Below are 18886 nucleotides of genomic sequence, written 5' to 3'. Positions count from 1 at the left end.
CCCGCGACCCAGCTCCAGATAAGCGTAAGAAAATGGATGGATGGAATCGTTTTCTTTCACATTTTTATACATTTTATCTTGATTAACACTGAACATGCACAAGAATCAGAGCAGAAGCAGAGCAGGCGACACCAGTGAGAGATTTGCGCACAAAGAAAAAACAGATTCAGGCATCTTAACAACTTTTTTTTTACTGTTATTATTAATGTATAGTAATTAATGTATAATGTATGTATATTTGTATTTAAATTATGCATGATTTCAAAGGGTAAACACACTCCCACTCTCAGTTTGAACCATTTTAAACACTTTTAAGCCTTGTTTTTTGCTCTCTGTGATTAGTCTGTTGTTAAAATGAGTTCTCACCATAGACTATTTACATAAATGGACGTAGCTAACCTGCTAGCCGCCACGTTCCAAACAGGAAGTGAGCATGGGCACGTCTCTGGCTCCATCGCCGGTAATGCTGATTGACGGCATTGCTAAGCGCCCGGTAAAGCAGCAGCGTGGGCGGGAAGCAGCGTTACCTTCAACAGTCTCGCTCTGGATTGGCTCGTCTGGTTGCTATGATACGTCACACTCAGTCCACTTCCTTATACAGTCTATAATACAAGCCCTTTAAACTTTTCTAATTATGGTTGTATTTACTCATGAAAAAGACCTTGAAACACGTGCATTCTTACATTGAGCGGGGTCGTCTCTCCACAGATCTGAACTGTAACTTGGCCCGGTGTTGACGTCCGCTTGTCTCCCTGGAGATAAACACTTTTAACGGCTAATGTGTTCGTACGGTGGGAGGGCATGCACGCTCTAAACTATGAAACAGTTGTAAAGTAGATTTCATGAATGAGGTCTTTGGCGTCTCGCTCTCACACTGGCCCTAGTCTTTGTATTGGCGTCAGAACCAGTCTCTACTCTGGGCCACCAATTATGCCATCACACACAGACAAGGTGGGTGAAGTATTCTCCACCAGGACACAACAGTGGTAGTACTATGAGAGGGGTCAAACTGGTCCAAACCAGACGTGAACTAGTCTTTAGTCTCTGGTCCAGTCCACACAAAGTCCAGACCTGAACCAAAGTCTGACGCAGCTGAGGGTCATTTTAGGATGATTCACCTAATGCAATTTTCTCAGAGAGGTCCAGTTTAAACCAGGTCTAAACATTACAACATCATTGCACAAACTTTTCCTTGTCAATGTGTATATAATAACCAGCCAATAATGTAATAACCATAGACTGTATATATAAATGGATATAACTAACCTGCTAGACACTGTGTTCCAAACAGGAAGTGATCATGGGCGCACTTCTGGCTTCATCGACTCCGGCTCCAATTCACTTTGTAATAAAACACAGTCACTCCCCTCTCTCTGTAAATGTTGCCGTCAGACTCATCATTTTGGTCTTAAAATGTTTGTATTAACCCGCTCTACATGATCCTGGTGGTTTTATTTGGGTATTTTGTCTGTAAATCAAGATATGAACATTAATAACAGACAAATCAGGTGCCTTCTTACGCTGAGGTTGCTCCCACTAGCATTAGCCACAGGTTTGATTGACCAGCGGTGCGGGTAGGCAGGGGCATTATCTTCAACAGCTTCACTCCGGATTGGCTTTTGGTTGTTATGATACTCACAGTTGTAATTCCAAATAAGCCTCTATAACTGCTAGCCTGAACACTGATGCAGGCAAAGTCTCAGTTTTGATCCTGTTAGATCTGAGTTCTGCCTTTGACACTGTTGATCATGGGATCCTCTTACAGAGACTAGAGGACTGGGTGAGCATCTCTGGTACTGCCCTAAACTGGTTCAGGTCCTATCTAGAAAACAGGGAGTACTTTGTTGAAATCAGAAAAAATGTCCCTGACCTGTGGGGTGCCCCAGGGGTCAATCCTGGGACCCCTGTTGTTCAATCTCTACATGCTGCCGTTAGGCCAGTTAATACGCAGCAATAATGTGTCCTACCACAACTCTGCAGATGAATATGGACTAGTGGATTCACTCTGTCACTGCATCCAACAGATCAGTGTGTGGATGCAAAACAACAAGAGAAAGTGTCAGCAGTCACCTCCAGTCTATAACCTTCAAATCAAGTTAGAAATCTAGGGGTAATAATGGACTCATCCACATCAAATCTGTAACATCTGCAGCTTTTTACCATCAAAAAACATTGCAAAAATCAAAGGTATACTGTCAAAACCAGAGTTAGAGAGACTTATCCATGCTAGTAGCAGTAGTAGTAGTAGTATAGTAGTAGTGTCTAATGGTCTTTAGTCCAGTCCAGTCCATCCAGCCAGTCTCAGACCAAACTGGTAGTCAGCATTTGATGATTTTAGGATGATTCATAGAGCTCACATTTGCAGAGCTCCAGTTTGAAGCGCGAGGACAGAGACGGGCTTTGTACTGTCGTTTTCCACTCCTGTGTTTGTCTCTGAACGCGGCTCTCTCCTGGACACTCAGATCTGTTAAGTCTGAGGTTTCTGCATCTGCTTCACATGTGACAAAAGACACATGGATTCAAAATGACAAATGAAAGAATATTTTAAAGCTGCACTGTCGTACTTTTCTGCCATGGAGAAAACGGGAGTTGTTCGGCAAAATGGCGTCTTGAAAATAAGCGATTAAAGATTGATCAAAAATGCACGAATCACTACAAATACAAGTAAAATATGGTTAAAAGTTCTGAAAAGTCCATTTTGCTGAACATATTTAGATCATGTTTCCTTTTATTTGTTTTGAAAATGCTATATTTGCCAAAACAGCATTAAAGTGTTTTATAAGTTTCAGTTTGATGTGGGAACAACATTATAACATGGTAGAAAGCTCCAGAAAGTCTTTAAACTGATCTATCTCCATGGAGACAAGCAGGTCATACCACTAAGCCAAGGTTCCAGGTCAGGTCTGTGGAGAGGCATCCCTGCTCACAGTAAGAATGCATGTTTTACAAGTCATTTTATTGTAATATAAACAACTGCCATTGAATACATGCCAGATAGACAGGTTTAATGCCATACTCAGGAAGATTGCAGGCAAAGCAATGACATCTCCATGGAGACAAGCAGGTGGGAGACTTTAACCAGAAAAGTTACATAGGGTGGCTTTAACAATATCAAGGTTGTTTCAGATTTTAGAATGTTAACATACTCACATATGGAGCGCAGACGACATTATTCACGTATTTAGTGAATGGGATTTTTATGAGTTCACTTACACATCATAACTAAAACTGGATTAGACCAGGACTAGACCAGGACTAGACCACGGACTAGACTAGACCACGGACTGTACTAGACCACAGACTGAAGCATGGACTGGACTAGATCTGGACTAAACCAGGAATAGACCAGCACTGGACCACGGACTAGACCATGTACTGGACTCGGCCAGGGCTAGACCATGACTAGACCACGGACTGGACCACATACTGAACCACAATAATAACACGGACAAGACCATGGACTAGACCATGGACTAGACCATGGACTAGACCATGGACTAGACCATGGACTAGACCATGGACTAGACCATGGACTAGACCATGGACTAGACCATGGACTAGACCATGGACTAGACCAGGACTAAACCATGGACTAGATCACAGACTAGACCTGGATTAGACAATGGACTGGACCACGGACTAGATCAATCTACATCAGCTCTAAATCCAAGTAATATCCAAAAGGAGGGAGAAAATTGCATTTCGTTATATTTATCCCAAACTCTACAAAATAAATAATCCCAGCTTTGACAAATAGTGAAGGTATTAATATATGAACTTATTGATTAAAGTTCATATATTAATAGAGTATTTTACTACTATATCATGAATCCCACTAATGAAACTACTGCACATCACATCAGGTTTGTCAAGTTGCTGTGTACAGTTTTGTATCATGTTTTTGTACATTTATGGAGAATTGTCGTGTGGGAGCTTGGGTGACGTAAGCCTGTGGGCGGAGCCTTGTACAGAATCTTACAGCCAACCGGAAGGATGGTTCAAGTAGGGCCAGGGAGAGATCTCTAAATTACTCAAACATGCACGGATGACATCTAAAACCTCTTTAATAGTAAATTGTAATAGCAGTTGTGTGGTTTTGTCCGTACTTTTTCACATTTATAGTATTTGTTTGCTTTGTTACAACAGGACTACGCCCTCTAGTGTACAGTGTGGGAATTGGCCCAGTGAAGGCAGTGTATTTGAGCCTACCATATAAATATTACATTCAACAAAGTGACCAAACACATTTTAGGATTAATTAAAATTCTACACTTTTATTCCACCTTTATTCAACATAAAATTTTTTAAATACATAAAGAAATTTCCTTTTAATTTGCAAGTACCAGCAAACTGCAAATAGTTATAATTGGCTACTTACTTGGCTAAATCAAACGTGAGCTACAGATTACTCCATAAATAAATACTTTACAGACAAGATAAATATATATTTGAAATCAACAATATAATTCACAAACAATTGCACATTAAATGATCTAATAGCACTTTTGTTTATACATTCAGACATCAACAGAACAAAACATGCCATTTTTTCAACATATGAAAAGGTTAAAGGGCACATATTACGCTGTTTTCTGATCTATGTTATAATGTTGTTTCACCATCACAAATATACCTGGAGTTGTGTTTTGTTTCACACGTTTAACACACAAAACCTGCATATTTGGGCTGAGTTCTTCTCTCAAAAAGAAAACACTCTGTTCCACCTTGTGATGTCATCATGTGGTAATACAGGAAGTGCTCCACTGCGTTTTTAAACTCCATAAATGCTCATTACTAGAATTATTTGGATAATTTCAGCCTTGGAATTACCTATCTCTACAGAATTAAAGCTAAAAGGTCGCTGTTAACTTGAAAACTACCACTTCATGACATCACAAGGTGGAACAGAGCATTTTGAGCTTTGCCGTTGTAAACTGACTAATAATAAACAAGTTATTCAAACATGTGTGAACGAAACAAAACACATCTCCATGTTTTTGAGGAGGTAACAACATTATAACATGACCTAAAGTTCACAAGAGTCAATTTCTGCGCAATATGGGACCTTTAAATAAAACTCCAAATTTAAACATAATACACAGGTGGAGCAGCAGGTCACTGGGTGCAATGTTTACTACATGGAATGATGGCCATTTCACACTAAACTCTGAGCCAAACAGTGGGTGGCAGCATTTTGGTGGACCTGCCAAGCACTCATAGATGTTATACATGTTAGCGTAGCATGTGAAACCCACAACAGCTCAAAATAAACTTGTAAAGTGTTTGAGCCGCCCACCTGAAGGCCATAAAGGGGTTTCCAGTACAAACTGTTCTATGTACAGACACTGGGCAAAGAAGTTTAAAGGTGCATAAATGGACTAAATAAAGGGTAGCAGCAGTATCTTGAGTAGAAGCTGTAGTAAAAGTATCAGTAATATCAGTAGAAGACATACTAATAGTAGTAGTAATAGTAATAGTAGTAAGTAGTCGTATCTTAAGTAGAAGTTGTAGTAACAGTATCAGTATTATAAGTAGAAGACATACTAACAGTAGTGGTAGTGGCAGCAGCAGTTGTAGTAAGTAGCAGTCAGTAGTATGAGTAGAAATAGTAGTAGTATTAGTAGTAGCAGTAGTAACAAGTAGTATTTGGTCTCTGTATGTAAGATATACAAAAGGAAGCCATTTGAACATACATACAAAACTGATTTATAAACTACTGGACTTATGTTTGCACATTTGCATTGGGATTGATACTTTGCATAATTAAGTTGAATTTCATGTTTTTCTAATCTGGGCAATAAAAATGAAAGATTGTTGAGTCTGGGTGTTTACTCCAGGCTCTCGTCGTGATCAAGTCTACCTCAAGGAGACGTGTCCCACTGCTCCTGACAGCAGTGGTACTCCATTTTGTTACTTAAGTAAAAGTACGGATACCCGAGCAAAAAAATACTCTTGTTTTTTCATGTGATTTCTTTTCTTAAGTAAAATTATTAAAATGCCTGTAAAAATGTACTTAAAGAGCAAAAGTAAAAGTATTTCGGGCAGAGTTTCTGGTCCTATAAAGCTTGTGTAGTGAAATGTAGTGATTTTGATAAATATTTGTGCTGAATTTTGTTCAACATAAACAATTGAATCGATCATTTTTTTCCTCACTATTTTTATTTGTATATTTTTGTTTGCTCAAATTATGAACGTGTTAAAAATAAACCCTCAGCCTTTTTAGCAGGTCTCAAACAATGAAAAATACTTCTACTTTTCAGTCCAGTTAAAAAATGTAGTGGCATAGAAAGTACAGATACTGCACTGTAAATGTAGTGAAGTAAAAGTAAAAAGTAGCCACGTGGAATTGACATTACAACTTCACTACTTTTACTTCATTACGTTCCACCACTGCCTGACAGGTGGCCCCAGCGGTTTGGAAGGATGGGTCAAATGCAGACTCTTTATGTGATAGTGTGACATTCAAGTTTGCAGTCAGCAGCAGAGTTACCCCATATTAAGGCATATCCAGCAATAACATCAGACACATGAGGGTTTTTTTTACATAGAAATCTACTGGGACGGTCCATGCACTTTACACTGAAGACATGCAGTTTCTAAAGGGCTTTTGAAAACCTATTAGCTCAGGTTAAAGCAGCAAATATTCTACTTTCTCCAGCTGTTTACAAGTACAGTTTAAAGGTTCTATATTACACATAACATGGCTTAAAGCTCAAACCAGTCAGTTTTAATACTGTTACCTCCTCAAAAACGTACTGGAGTTGTGTTTTGTTTCATTCACAGACGTCCTGCATGATTAGTCTGTCTGAATCTCCAAAGTTCAAAATGCTCAGTTCCACCTTGTGATGTCATCAGGTGGTAGTTTTAAAGAGAACAGCCACTCTACAACAGAATACAACAAGAATAACAAAAACACAGTGGAGTGCTTCCTGTATCACCACTCAATGACATCACAAGTTGGAACAGAGTGTTTTCAGTCTGAGAGAAGAACTGAGTCTAAATCTGCAGGGTTTGTGTGTTAAATATGTGTGAATGAAACAAAACACAGCTCCAGGTCTGTTTGTGACGAGGAAACAACATTATAACAGATTAAAATTGCGTAATATGGGCCCTTTAAGGACGTCTCTCACAAAACAAGTAAATCAAATACTTCAAATCCAGCCAATGTACTTTTTGAATACATTTTCTAACCCATACATTAAAATTGTAACTTTTCTTGTGGAGAGTTTCTGCTTGCACTCATTGATCCGTTATAGTTTTATCTAGAATGTTCCACAATATGGCATTCAAATCACCTGTATCGATGGAGAAAAGCAGGTTGGCACCACCAGGCCAAGTTGCACGTCATGTCTGTGGAGAGGCGATCCAGCTCACAGCAAGAATGCATTTATTCTCTGTGTATTTTTGATCATAAAAACACCCATAATGAAATAAATGTCATAGGGCCATACTGAGAAACATTCCAGGCAAAGCTATAACACCTACATGGAAACAAAAAAGGTTACACAGTGCGCCTTTAACTTGAATACAGAGGGAAAATTTAGATAACAATCTCAAGTTTTGCTGTTTTGACTTTCACTCAAATAACACTTACATTGTTTAGTACTAGCTGATAAGATGTTTTTTAATTATATATTGAAAACCTTTTGTACCAGCTCAGTCTGTACTTGGGAAGGGCATCTGGCATAAATGCTTTTACAGTAAGCACAAAGCCTTAAAGCAGAACTAAGTAACGTTTTTGGTCTCGCTGTTGTCTCAATGCAGAAAACCAGACCAGCAATATGGCCGACACCGAGCTGAAGAGAGTTATTCTGGAAAACATTAGTTGTTTTTTTTATACTGCAATTATTTCAATTAAAAACAGTGACAGTGTATTCTCATAAGTGGGCTGCAGGGGGAGCTCTATCGCAGAAACTTACTTAGCTCTGCTTTAAACCAATTTCACATGTTAAGGGCGCTTAAATATTGAATTATTTAAGCTTCAAATGCTGTGTTTAGCTTCCCGCTTATACGATATAAGCACACCAACCATGGTATTTTTAGATTTACACACATTTTCAGAAAGCATCCTTGATATTCTTGAGTTGCCGCACGGCGAGGTCCACGGGGAGGTTGAATTTAAGATGGCTGATTCGTCCCAAAATACGCAGCGCTCCTTCAAATCCAGTCTGAGCCATGTAACTCCATGATAGATAATGTGGGTGGATGAGAGTCCCGGATTTACACAACAAGTTCAACCAGGAAACTAGTCTCTGCTCGTTCAGTGCCATACAAACTAAAGCTTTAAACTCCGTATCTGGACCTCTTTTGAACCTATCGTGCTCGTTCAAAACGGTGTGAATTGCCCATAGAAGAGACTGCTTTGGCGTTACCGTCACCGCACCGCCCGCTACTGGCAGACTGAAAGATTGTGATAGCTGTCGTGCTGGCGATTCAACAAAAGCCTTACCGTTTTTGGAGTGGTAGTATTTGACAAAAAGTTCCCAAGGATGCAGATCACGAGGAGTTGACCGGTAAGGAAGTAGGCACGATATTGGCGCTAAAACCAAGCTGACGGTTTGCGATGGCGAACACAAACCGTGCGCTAACAAGTCTTTCAATGCTATAGCTAACTCTTTACGTACGGCTGCTGTCAGCTCGTCTCTAGGTCCCAAAGAGGCGTTACTGGTGTAGTTAACGACATGATCGAAAGAAGGTTGTCGTCTTGAACCTAAAATTCTTACTTTATCTACAGCCGTTTCGAGGCGCTGAAGAAGGGGTCCATAGTCTTGGCCGGTAGCGTCGGGGGACCACATGTTTTGGGGTACGTGTCCCGTGCCGCAGCCAAACTGACTCGCTGCAAAGATCTGGAGGACGGCCAAAGCTCGCTGGATGAGCTGAAGACCGGTTTCTCTGAGCTTCTGTGCCTGCTCTGGGTCAACTGCAGAGAGAGGAGGCGAGTTTTATTATATATACAAAGTAGGTTAGCTGACTCATTTCACCAAAACATACCGTATTTTCCGCACTATAAGGCGCACTGAAATATAAGGCGCACCTTCAATGAATGGCCTATTTTAAAACAAATTTCATATATAGGGCGCACCGCATTATAAGGCACATAGAATATAAACTACTGTAGTATCTGGGGTTGTGTTATGCATCCACGAGATGGAGCTGCGCTAAAGGGAATGTCAACAAAACAGTCAGATAAGTCAGTCAAACTTTATTAATAGAATTAAAAAAAAAAAAACATTCTGAAAACTTTATTCACTCACAAAACAAGTTTATGCATTCACAATATAGTAACTCTCGAAATAGTGCAAAGCAATAACAATAACTCAACATTGTTCAAACGTTAATGTCCATATTCACAATATCTCCAGCCTTGTTTAGTTGTAAACACGTGAAAGAAACACGTAAACCTCACTTTTTCAGTTCATTCCTCATTCACGAATCCGTCGAATTCTTCCTCTTCAGTGTCTGAGTTGAACAGTTGGGCGAGCTCGTTCAAAGTGCCCGATTCCGTCTCCTCAAAATCCCCATTATCCGTGTCGCTGCTGTTGTCTGGCAGTTCAGTGACAATTCCTGCCTTTGTGAAAGCTCAGACCACAGTTGAGGCTGATATATCAGCCCAGGCATCCGCAATCCATTGGCAGATTGTGGCGTATGTCGCCCGGCGCCGTCTCCCTGTCTCCCCGTTATCCCTATAGCGTCGGATCCTACCGTCGCCGTTAGACTCGCGGTTGCGGACTTTCCAGCAGCGTAACTCTGCGCCCAGTCGTGCTCTCATGTAAATTCAAATGGCGTCTCAAAGCGGAGACATGGGGCTATGTAAATATTTGACCATCATTACGGTAAATCTGCCTCTGTTGTCCTGAAGGTGACGAATGAGAGCGCGGGGCTGCGGGGATTTTCACTCATTTATTCGATGCGTAAAAGAAAAAATACAGATGGATGTGTAAAATAGAAGTAGTTGTGTGAAAAAATGCAGTAAATTCTAATACTTTGTTTAACATGATTTTTATGGCTAAAAAATAATAAAAGTCTAGGTCTAGGTGAGCTATACTGGCCCAGAGTGTGCTCAGTCCTTAAAGGGTTATTACCGCTATTACTTCAGCGACGCCTCCTGACTACGGGTGTCATAAGTGACCAATATTGATCCATATATAAGGCGCATCGGATTATAAGGCGCACTGTGGGTTTTTGAGAAAATTAAAGGCTTTTAGGTGCGCCTTATAGTGCGGAAAATACGGTAATTCATTTTAATTCTGTGGGGTATTAACTGCTAACACATAACATATTTAGATCACCATGTTACCTTTTATTGTTTTGAAAATGTTATATAAACTCAAAACAGCGTATGCGAGATTTATGTTTTCTATGGATTACTTTCGGGTTTGAGTCTCTCTGTGCTAAGTCACCCCTCCTTCAGAGCACTATCACAACACAACCGCTAATCAAACTACTGCACATCTCATCAGGTTTGTCACGTTGCTGTACATTTTGTACATTTATTTAGATTTGTTGTGTAGGAGCATGGGTGACGTGGGCTTGTGGACAGAATCTTGTGGTTAAACATAAGGAGAGTTCGAATAGGGGCCGGGAGAGATCGCTAAATTACTCAACATGCATGGATGACATCTAAAACCTCTTCAGGCATGTTTTTGACGAGGGAACAACATTACAAAATGGTAGAAAGCAAACACAATGTATTGCTTTTGCATAATACCACTCTCTTTAATCGTATAGAAGATAAGAATAAAAATGTTGACTAGTTTTATCTAGTTTGACTTTTATACTGAAGTTTACAATTTGACTTCCTGGTTAGACACAGGCAGCAGATATGGCATGTGTACAACTTATTCCATAATTGCTACCTAGAAAACACAATGTTAATAGGGGCCAAAGCTTGTCTAATTTACACAATAATTATGATTTGTAGAATAAAAATAGTGTTTTGTTCCTTGCATGTAAACTGTCCCTGCATTTTGGACAGTATTTAGTTCACAGATTACATGGCGCCATTGCCTGTATTCAACTTTTTGCCTGTTTTCAACTTTTCCCTCACAATTTTCTTTATAATCTGCCACTTGAAAATGGTAAATATTCACCACAGATGCCCTCAGAGGTAGAATACAATCACAAACTTGCCTTTCTTCTTGATTCCTGGAGCTTTAGTCTTGGTCCCTTCACCTTGAGGCTGCTGACAGTGAGCTCCTCCAGAGAGAAGAGGGTTTCCTACTTCATCTGAAAAACAACATGAGTCGGGTTTCAGTCCGGGTTCAGTCCGGGTTCAGTCCGGGTTTCAGTCCTGGTTCAGTCCTGGTTCAGTCCTGGTTCAGTCCTGGTTCAGTCCTGGTTCATTTCCCGGTTCATTTCCCGGTTCATTTCCCGGTTCATTTCCCGGTTCATTTCCCGGTTCATTTCCCGGTTCATTTCCCAGTTTTAATTTAAGTTTAGTCAAAGTTTAAACCATTTTTCATCCCACTTAGTCCCTCTGTTGTATTGTTCCTGCACTAAACCTGTTTTCAGTCCAATTTCAGACATGATTTAGTCCATGTTTTTGTGTTTTTCGTCCTCGATTTACACCTGGCTCACCTTGGATGAAGTTGATGAACATCTCGAGGTCTCGTATCTGCGTCTTGAGCTGCTCGACCAGCTGCTCTTTGACTCTGGCCGGGTTCACGATCTGAGCGATGGCCATGTCCACCCTCTGCCTCAGCTCCTCCGGGCTCAGATTCCCGATGTCCTCGTTCAAGTTCACGTCCAGCTTCTTGATCAGCTCGTCTATGATCACCTGCACAGAGACACGGACACCTTACTATTAAACATTACATATACATCATTTCATAAAAGAACTGAAAAGACTGATACAAAAAGATGTTTATTGAAATGTATCTCACAAACCCTTAGCACATCGTTATTATTTACATTTTTAGGGCTTGTGTACAGCTTAAGAATATCTTTTTCCAGATGGTGAAGTGAAACTGGGTCAGACTGCCAAAGTGCAGTCACTGAGAGCGCTTTCCGGCTTTATAACGGTTTAAATATTTAATTATAAAAGGTAGACAGGGCTGCTTTTAGAATATAAACAAAATTTACTTGTTAGAAAAAAGCTAGCTTCAGGGGTAAACATGAGAAAAGGGCCAAAATAATATCAGATATAATTGTTACACATTTTTTTGCCTGCATAAAACCTGGAAACAAAAATAGAGCTAAAAATTGTTATTGTGGCTGTGTCTAGACTGAGAATTAACAGCTTACGTAACAGCTACCAGGGCATAAATGATGAGTGATAAGTGATTAAAACATGCAGCTGCAGCGCCCTCTAGTGTCGTCCCACCTTCTGCCTCTCCATGACCACAGACTGGGGCAAGGAGTCGTAGCTGCCCTCCTGATAGGCAAACCGCTCCAGGTCGTCCAGCTGCGTCTTCAGCTGAAAAATCAGGTCCTTCTGTTTCTCCCTCTGAGCCTCCAGTCGCTCCCTCTTCTCTCTCTCCGTCTGGGACAAAAAACAAAATCTATAGTTTAATGTCATTTTATTTTGATTTATTTTATTATCCAATCACATCATGTACAGTCAGGCCTGTCCTGCTGATGATTATGATGATCCACACAGTAAATACTAAGCCCGCCTAAATATTTATGTGTTTCTGAAGGATGAAAAATGATAACTGTTGCCGTAGTATTTAAACAGCCCATATTACACCATTTTCTGATCTGTTATGTTGTTTCCTCATCACAAGCAGACCTGGAGTTGTGTTTTGTTTCATTCACACATGTTTAGCACACAACTCCTGCAGTAATTTCTGTTTGAGTTCTTCTCTCAAACAGAAAACACTTTGTTCCAACTTGTGATGTCACGTGGTAACACAGGAAGTGCTCAAGTACCATGTTTTGTGTGTCGCTTATATATTAATTCATACTATATACACATGCACACACACTTATACACAGTAGGGCCAAGGTTGATTCAAGAGATTACAGAAATACAACACAACTGACTTTAATGTGGCACTGATGCAGAAGGAAACACATTTTGTACTCACCAGATCCTCCTGTGGGGGAAGCATGCGATAAAAGACAACAGATTTTTAAAGGAAAGATAAAAGCATGTGTATTTACAGGAGTACAGGAGTTTACAGGATTTACAGGAGTTCTGCTTTTACTCTAAATTTAATCGCAATTCATCCATCGTCAATGATCATCTTGGCTTGAGGATTGGCTGTAGGCCTCTTGATTTGAAAGCCCCGAATTCAGACTTTGGAGGAAGAAGTTTCACTATTTTGTTTTGTTTTATAAGATACACTATATGCAACTTTTCTGGTTGAGGTCAGACCCTTCACCAGAAAAGTTGTATAGTGCCCCTTTACATGATAATTATTCAAAGAAGGGTTGTCAAGCGTATCGAAAAGTCATTAACCGATACTAAAACTACTACTACTATCAAAGCTAGATATTCATTTGAGCAGGTATCGATACTTTAAAAAAGTCCCATTCACAGGACAGAAATGAACCTTTCCTGAAGCTTTAGAATGATCTTGAGCTGAATCAGAATAAGTATAAGACACATAGACGAGAATACACACATGGACCACTATGACCCTACCTGGACCACTGAGATTACACAGATATAAGGCCACATGGGAATATAAAAGAAAGTACTACCATTTAATGTTGAAAATCACATTCTATCGTCTAAAGAAAGAGTTTTTTTTTTGCTTTTTTATTATCATCGTAGCATTTTCTAACTAGATGAAATAGTCTGATCCATTTCCCTGAGTCCAAACAGTGGCAGGTTTCAGTCTTTATCAGAGTTTGGCTGGAGGCTTGTTCCTTCAGTAAACTCCAGTCTGCAGCAGTGAGACACCGAGTGCGTCATCAATGTCCGATTATACACGAGAGATAAAGACACAAGAACAAACGCCACAGGGACACAACCGATAAAGACACAAAGAACAAGAGACACGTAAGCAGAGAGCAAAGGGAAGAGGGGGAGAGGGGGAGAAAGAGAGAGGGAAGGAGAGAGACAGAGAGAAAGGGAGGGAGTAAGAGAGGAAGGGATAGAGAGGGAGGAAGGGATAGAGAGAGCGGGAAGAAGGGATCGAGAGGGAGAGAGAGAGAAGAGAGAGGGGGGATAGTGAAGCAGGAAGGGATAGAAACAAGAAGAAAGGGATAGAAACAGGGAGGAAGGGATGGAGAGAGGGGGAGGAAGGGATAGAGAGGAGACAAGAGATGAGAAGAGAGAGGGGTGGGAGAGAGGGAAGGAGAGAGTGGGAGGGAGGGAAAGAGAGAGGGAGAGAGAGAGAGAGAGGGGAGGGAGTGAGGGAGAAAAGAAGAGAAAGGGAGAGAGACAGAAAGGGAGAGGAAGGGAGTGAGCACGGGAGACATAGATGGGGATGGCAAGAGAGCCGGGAGGAAGAGAGAGAGCGAGTGAGTGGGACAGAGGGACAGGGAGGGAAGTAGAAAGTGAGGGAGAGACAAAGAGAGGAAAGGAGAGAGAGCGAAAGAGAGGGAGAGAAAGGGGAGGAGACAAGAAAAAGAATGAGGCGGGGGTGAGGGAGAGAGGGAGTGAAAGAGGAAGGGAGAGAAAGGGATGTGGAGAGAGAGAACAAGAGAGAGGGAGGGAGAGAGAAAGAAAGAGGGAGGGCTTTGAATAAGTGTCAAGTCATTATATTAGCGATATTTACACAAGGAGCAGACTACTGGGTAAATAAATAGTAACTCAGGGGAACTAAGGTAATACTGCTAATTACACTGGAAAAAGAAAAGTGACAGGTTTGAGAGAACAGGATATTTTGTCTGAGCCAAACACTGGAACAAGTGAACTAACAAAAACCTCACAAAGAACTAACAAAAACCTCACAGCCCAAAATGTGCAGGGCCCTAACCTTACAAAGAAGGAGCCAATGTTTTGTTTACTGAAAGAATCTACAAGAATCATTTAAAAACACAATACATTGATATAAAGTGCTTGGATTCATTTCTGTTAAATCACATGTTGTCACTGTGAGCCCATTACCGTGTTTCGTCTGGTCCCACCTCAAATGGACAAAAAAATGTGCTTTTCTGGAACAACTGAGCATGTCATTATAACTCATGCATTTTTAATGTGTTTGTTTGCTCATATTACTTGGGATGACTGTGGAATGGTCCAAAACAAAGCCCCCGATTGTAGCGACACACACACAGATGCTTTTACCCCTTCCTTTCCTCCTCTCCTCTTTTTCCTCCCTCTCCCATCCTCCTGCTCTCCCGCCCTCCTTCTCCTCTCCTCCTTCTTGCTCACCCCTCCTCTTTCTCTCCTCCTCCTCTTTCTCCTCCTCTTTTCCTCCCTTCTCTCCATCCCCGAGTATTGAATATTGAGTCTACTCCTTAGTACTGAAATTGAGTTTGAAGTTTTCTTTGTTTTTTGTGACAATTGTGACAATGGTAATTAAAAAAAACAAACACTTTCTTTAGACAATAGAATAGATTTTCAACCATTTTATATTCCCATGGCCTTATATCTGAGTAATCCCTCAGTCGTCCAGTAGGTTCATAGTGGTCCATGGCTGTTTACTAGTCTGTGTCTTATACTTGTTCTGATACAGCTCAAGATCATTCTAAAGATAATCAGGAAAGGTTCATTTCTGTCCTGTGAATGTGACTTTTTAGTATCGATACCAGCTCAAATGAGTACCTAGTTTCGATACCAGTTTTAGTATCGATTAGTATCTGATTTTCTATACTTTTGACAACCCTACCTCATATTATTTGGGGTCATTTCTAATGTTTTCATAGTAACGGCATCACCAGAGACACTATCCTATCATCATGTTTTCTGCATTCCAAGCTGATGTACACGTTTCATAACCTTCGAAAAAGCGGCAGCGACATATTGAGAGGCCAATTTCAAGCCCCGTCAGCCTCGAGCCAGTAGAAACGCAGGACTTGTGCGTTGCCAAGACAACAATCAAAATCCGCATCTCGTCAATGGCCCGTAGTGAAAATCAAATTAGGCTCCAGAGAGAAGAGAACAGACCATGGTTTTGTTTGCATTATCTATAGAAAACAAAACTCAAACATGGCTGAAAATGAGTATGTATTTGATGAGAGAACAGCTTTCTTACAAGAGTCAATTTAGGCTAATGTAGGACGTTTAAAAGCATACTAAAATGAGACTATATAAAGCACATTGAGTAAGTACTACTTCTTTTTACTTTACACAACACTGATAAACATTATTGGTTTAAGTGCAATTAAATCATGCAATAATAAAAAAGAAATCAAGCCTAAAGATGTAATAAAGACAGAATAATAGTTGTATTAAAGGTGGGGTATAATCCAAATCTTTCAGTACGGTATTTATTGAGACACTTCGTGGACAAAATTGTGAATATGCTACATTTTCCTTTGACTTAGTTCTTTGGATTATGACAGAACTAAAGATTTCAAAGTGTTTAATAACTGTATGTAATCTGCACTGAACAGAGCAAAGGATCATGGTCTATGTAGTTCCCATTATTTTTTAGCCATAGTTGCACCAAAACAATGAGTTTAAGATAAGAGACGATATTATCGAGACTTTTAGCAATACGATATCACGATATTACGATATTTTGATTATTGTTACATCTCTAATTAAAAGGTGCACTAGGCCATGCAACTTCTCTAGTGGAGGGTCTCTCACCTGCTCGTCTCCGTGGAGATGTTATTGCTTTGCCTGGAATGTTCCACAGTATACCATTACACTATATCGCAGTATAGCATGCTATTCACCATATTTTCTGAGACATAAAAAGACTCATAAAGAATGTACATATTTTAATACAAAACATTCCAGAGCAACACAAAAACAGAAAAATGACATAGTTACATTTAGGTAACTTTATAAAGATACTTTTCAGAGTATTTTTCTAGCAGCACTTTTACTCCCAATTGAGTAATATTTTTTACTGAAGTAACAGTACTCTTACTTGAGTCAGTGTTTTGGTTACTCTTCCCACTGTGAACAAGTTTGCAAGATTTATTTTGATAATATGACATGATTTGAACAATCGTGTTTCTGAACTAACAGAAAGCTCAAACAGAAAACACTCTGTTCCACCTTGTGATGTCATCATGTGGTAATATAGGAAGTGCTCCACTGTGTTTTTAAACTCCATACACCTTCACTAGAATTATTTGGATGATTTCAACTTTGCAATCGGCAATCTGTACTGATCTAAAGGTGAACGTAGCTGTTAACTTGAACACGTCATGACATCACAAGGTGGAACAGAGCATTTTGAGCTTTGGAGATGTAGACAGACGAATAATTAACAGTTACTCAAACATGAAGAAATCAGATAACATTGTTTTCCTCAATTTTTTTGTCTATCCTTTGAAATTTATATATATTTTTTGTGCATTATTTAAGATTTTACCTTAGTAGTTGTTTTCCCAAATACTTTTTACTCTTACTTCTACTTTAGTAATATTATTTTGAAGCAACTCTACTCTTAGCTTCAGTACAACTTTTGGCTAATCTACCTTCCTCTTGTCTGTTTAAGAGTTGTTGAAGTTTGTTGTTGAAAGTTTCTACAAACACACAAGGAAAAAAAGCCTGGATGACCACAAGCTCTCACCGAGTTCTGGAGCAGCGAGGCGTCCTGGGGCCTGCAGCCGACGACGTGCGGACATCCCCGGAAGGCGAACTCCTCCAGGTCCGCGAGCATCCTCTCCTTCTCCTCGCTCTGGGCATGCACGATCTGCTTCAAACGAAACTGCACCTGAGCGAAATGGGACGTCAAAGCGAGAAGAGACGAGTTCAACAGCTCCTGCTCTTCCTCCAGCTTCCTCATCCTCACGGTCATCTCCTCCTCCGAAGCCGAGGTGGAGCGTCTGTTCCCCGGCTGCCCTCGGCTCTCCTCCTCGGGGGAAGCCACAGCGCCCACCGGAGCCCACCGCTCTCCAGCCCCGGCCGTCGTCGCCTCGCTGTCCGACGCTGACAGCTCCTCCGTGGACATTTCTGGTAACGTAAACGATAGTACACGTTAAACTAAACCGTCAGGGTAACTCGCAGTGAGTTTAATGAGTTAAAATCCGCGTTGTTGCGCAGGTAAAACGCGGATTATCGCAGCTGTGGCAGGTGCATCGCCATCTTGGGAAGGATGATTCATACGTCAAACAAAACGTGAGAGCGTCATATGCAAATTAACACCGGAAGTGAAGCTTTCAGAATAAAACATCTTCTTAATCATTCATTCATTTTGCTTATCATCAAATGAATAAATAAACACGTATATACATAAATACAGCGTTTGTAAATGTAAAAAGTAATTAAATAGTTAAATAGTTTTGTTTCAATATTTTCAGTAAATTTTTTCAATCTTCGTTGACTTAGAATTAAATAAATGAATAAAAGCATATAATTGTCTTAAAACTTATAATTATTATTTTTTTATTTGGTATTTGTACACCAGTAAGTAAGTACTTATAAAATATAAAATGCAAACAATTTTATCCCTGCTATTTGCAATATCATTATTTATTAGTTTTATCTATCTATCTATCTATCTATCTATCTATCTATCTATCTATCTATCTATCTATCTATCTATTTATTTATTTATTTATTTATTTAGCAAATTGTTTTATTCTGAAAGCCACACCGGTAGCTGAATTTACTCTGTTTAGCTACAGTCAGAAACATGACGTCAAACATCCTCATTGATGCTGAGTGGTCCAAAAATAATGTGTACTCCATCACGACAAAGCACCTACCAGCATCTATTTTCACACAGAACATCTTTAAAGGAACACTATGTAACTTTTCTCAAGGGTATAACCAGTAGTAGTATTCAAAGTAAAATTATTTTGTGCAGATTCTGAGATCTAATGAACCGGTCCGGGACCGGGACTTACCATGACTTACAGACTTGCT

At 40.0% G+C, this 18886-nt stretch overlaps 1 protein-coding gene across 1 annotated transcript; it reads right to left on the bottom strand.

Moving 5' to 3' along the window:
- Positions 1 to 8036: 8036 nt before the first annotated feature.
- Positions 8037 to 18105, bottom strand: rundc1 (RUN domain containing 1). Its single transcript, XM_033971822.2, has 5 exons — positions 17589 to 18105; positions 12323 to 12481; positions 11578 to 11776; positions 11131 to 11226; positions 8037 to 8920 (listed from the first exon to the last, which is right to left on the bottom strand). The coding sequence occupies exons 1-5, from the start codon at positions 17967 to 17969 to the stop codon at positions 8058 to 8060; spliced, it is 1698 nt and encodes a 565-aa protein (XP_033827713.1). The 5' UTR covers positions 17970 to 18105; the 3' UTR covers positions 8037 to 8057.
- Positions 18106 to 18886: the final 781 nt, after the last annotated feature.

The sequence above is a fragment of the Periophthalmus magnuspinnatus genome, chromosome 8 (genome assembly GCF_009829125.3).
Source record: "Periophthalmus magnuspinnatus isolate fPerMag1 chromosome 8, fPerMag1.2.pri, whole genome shotgun sequence".
NCBI classification, from domain to species: Eukaryota; Metazoa; Chordata; class Actinopteri; order Gobiiformes; family Gobiidae; genus Periophthalmus; species Periophthalmus magnuspinnatus.
Note: the sequence above shows the minus strand (reverse complement) of the source record. Positions and strands in the feature narration are given on the sequence as shown.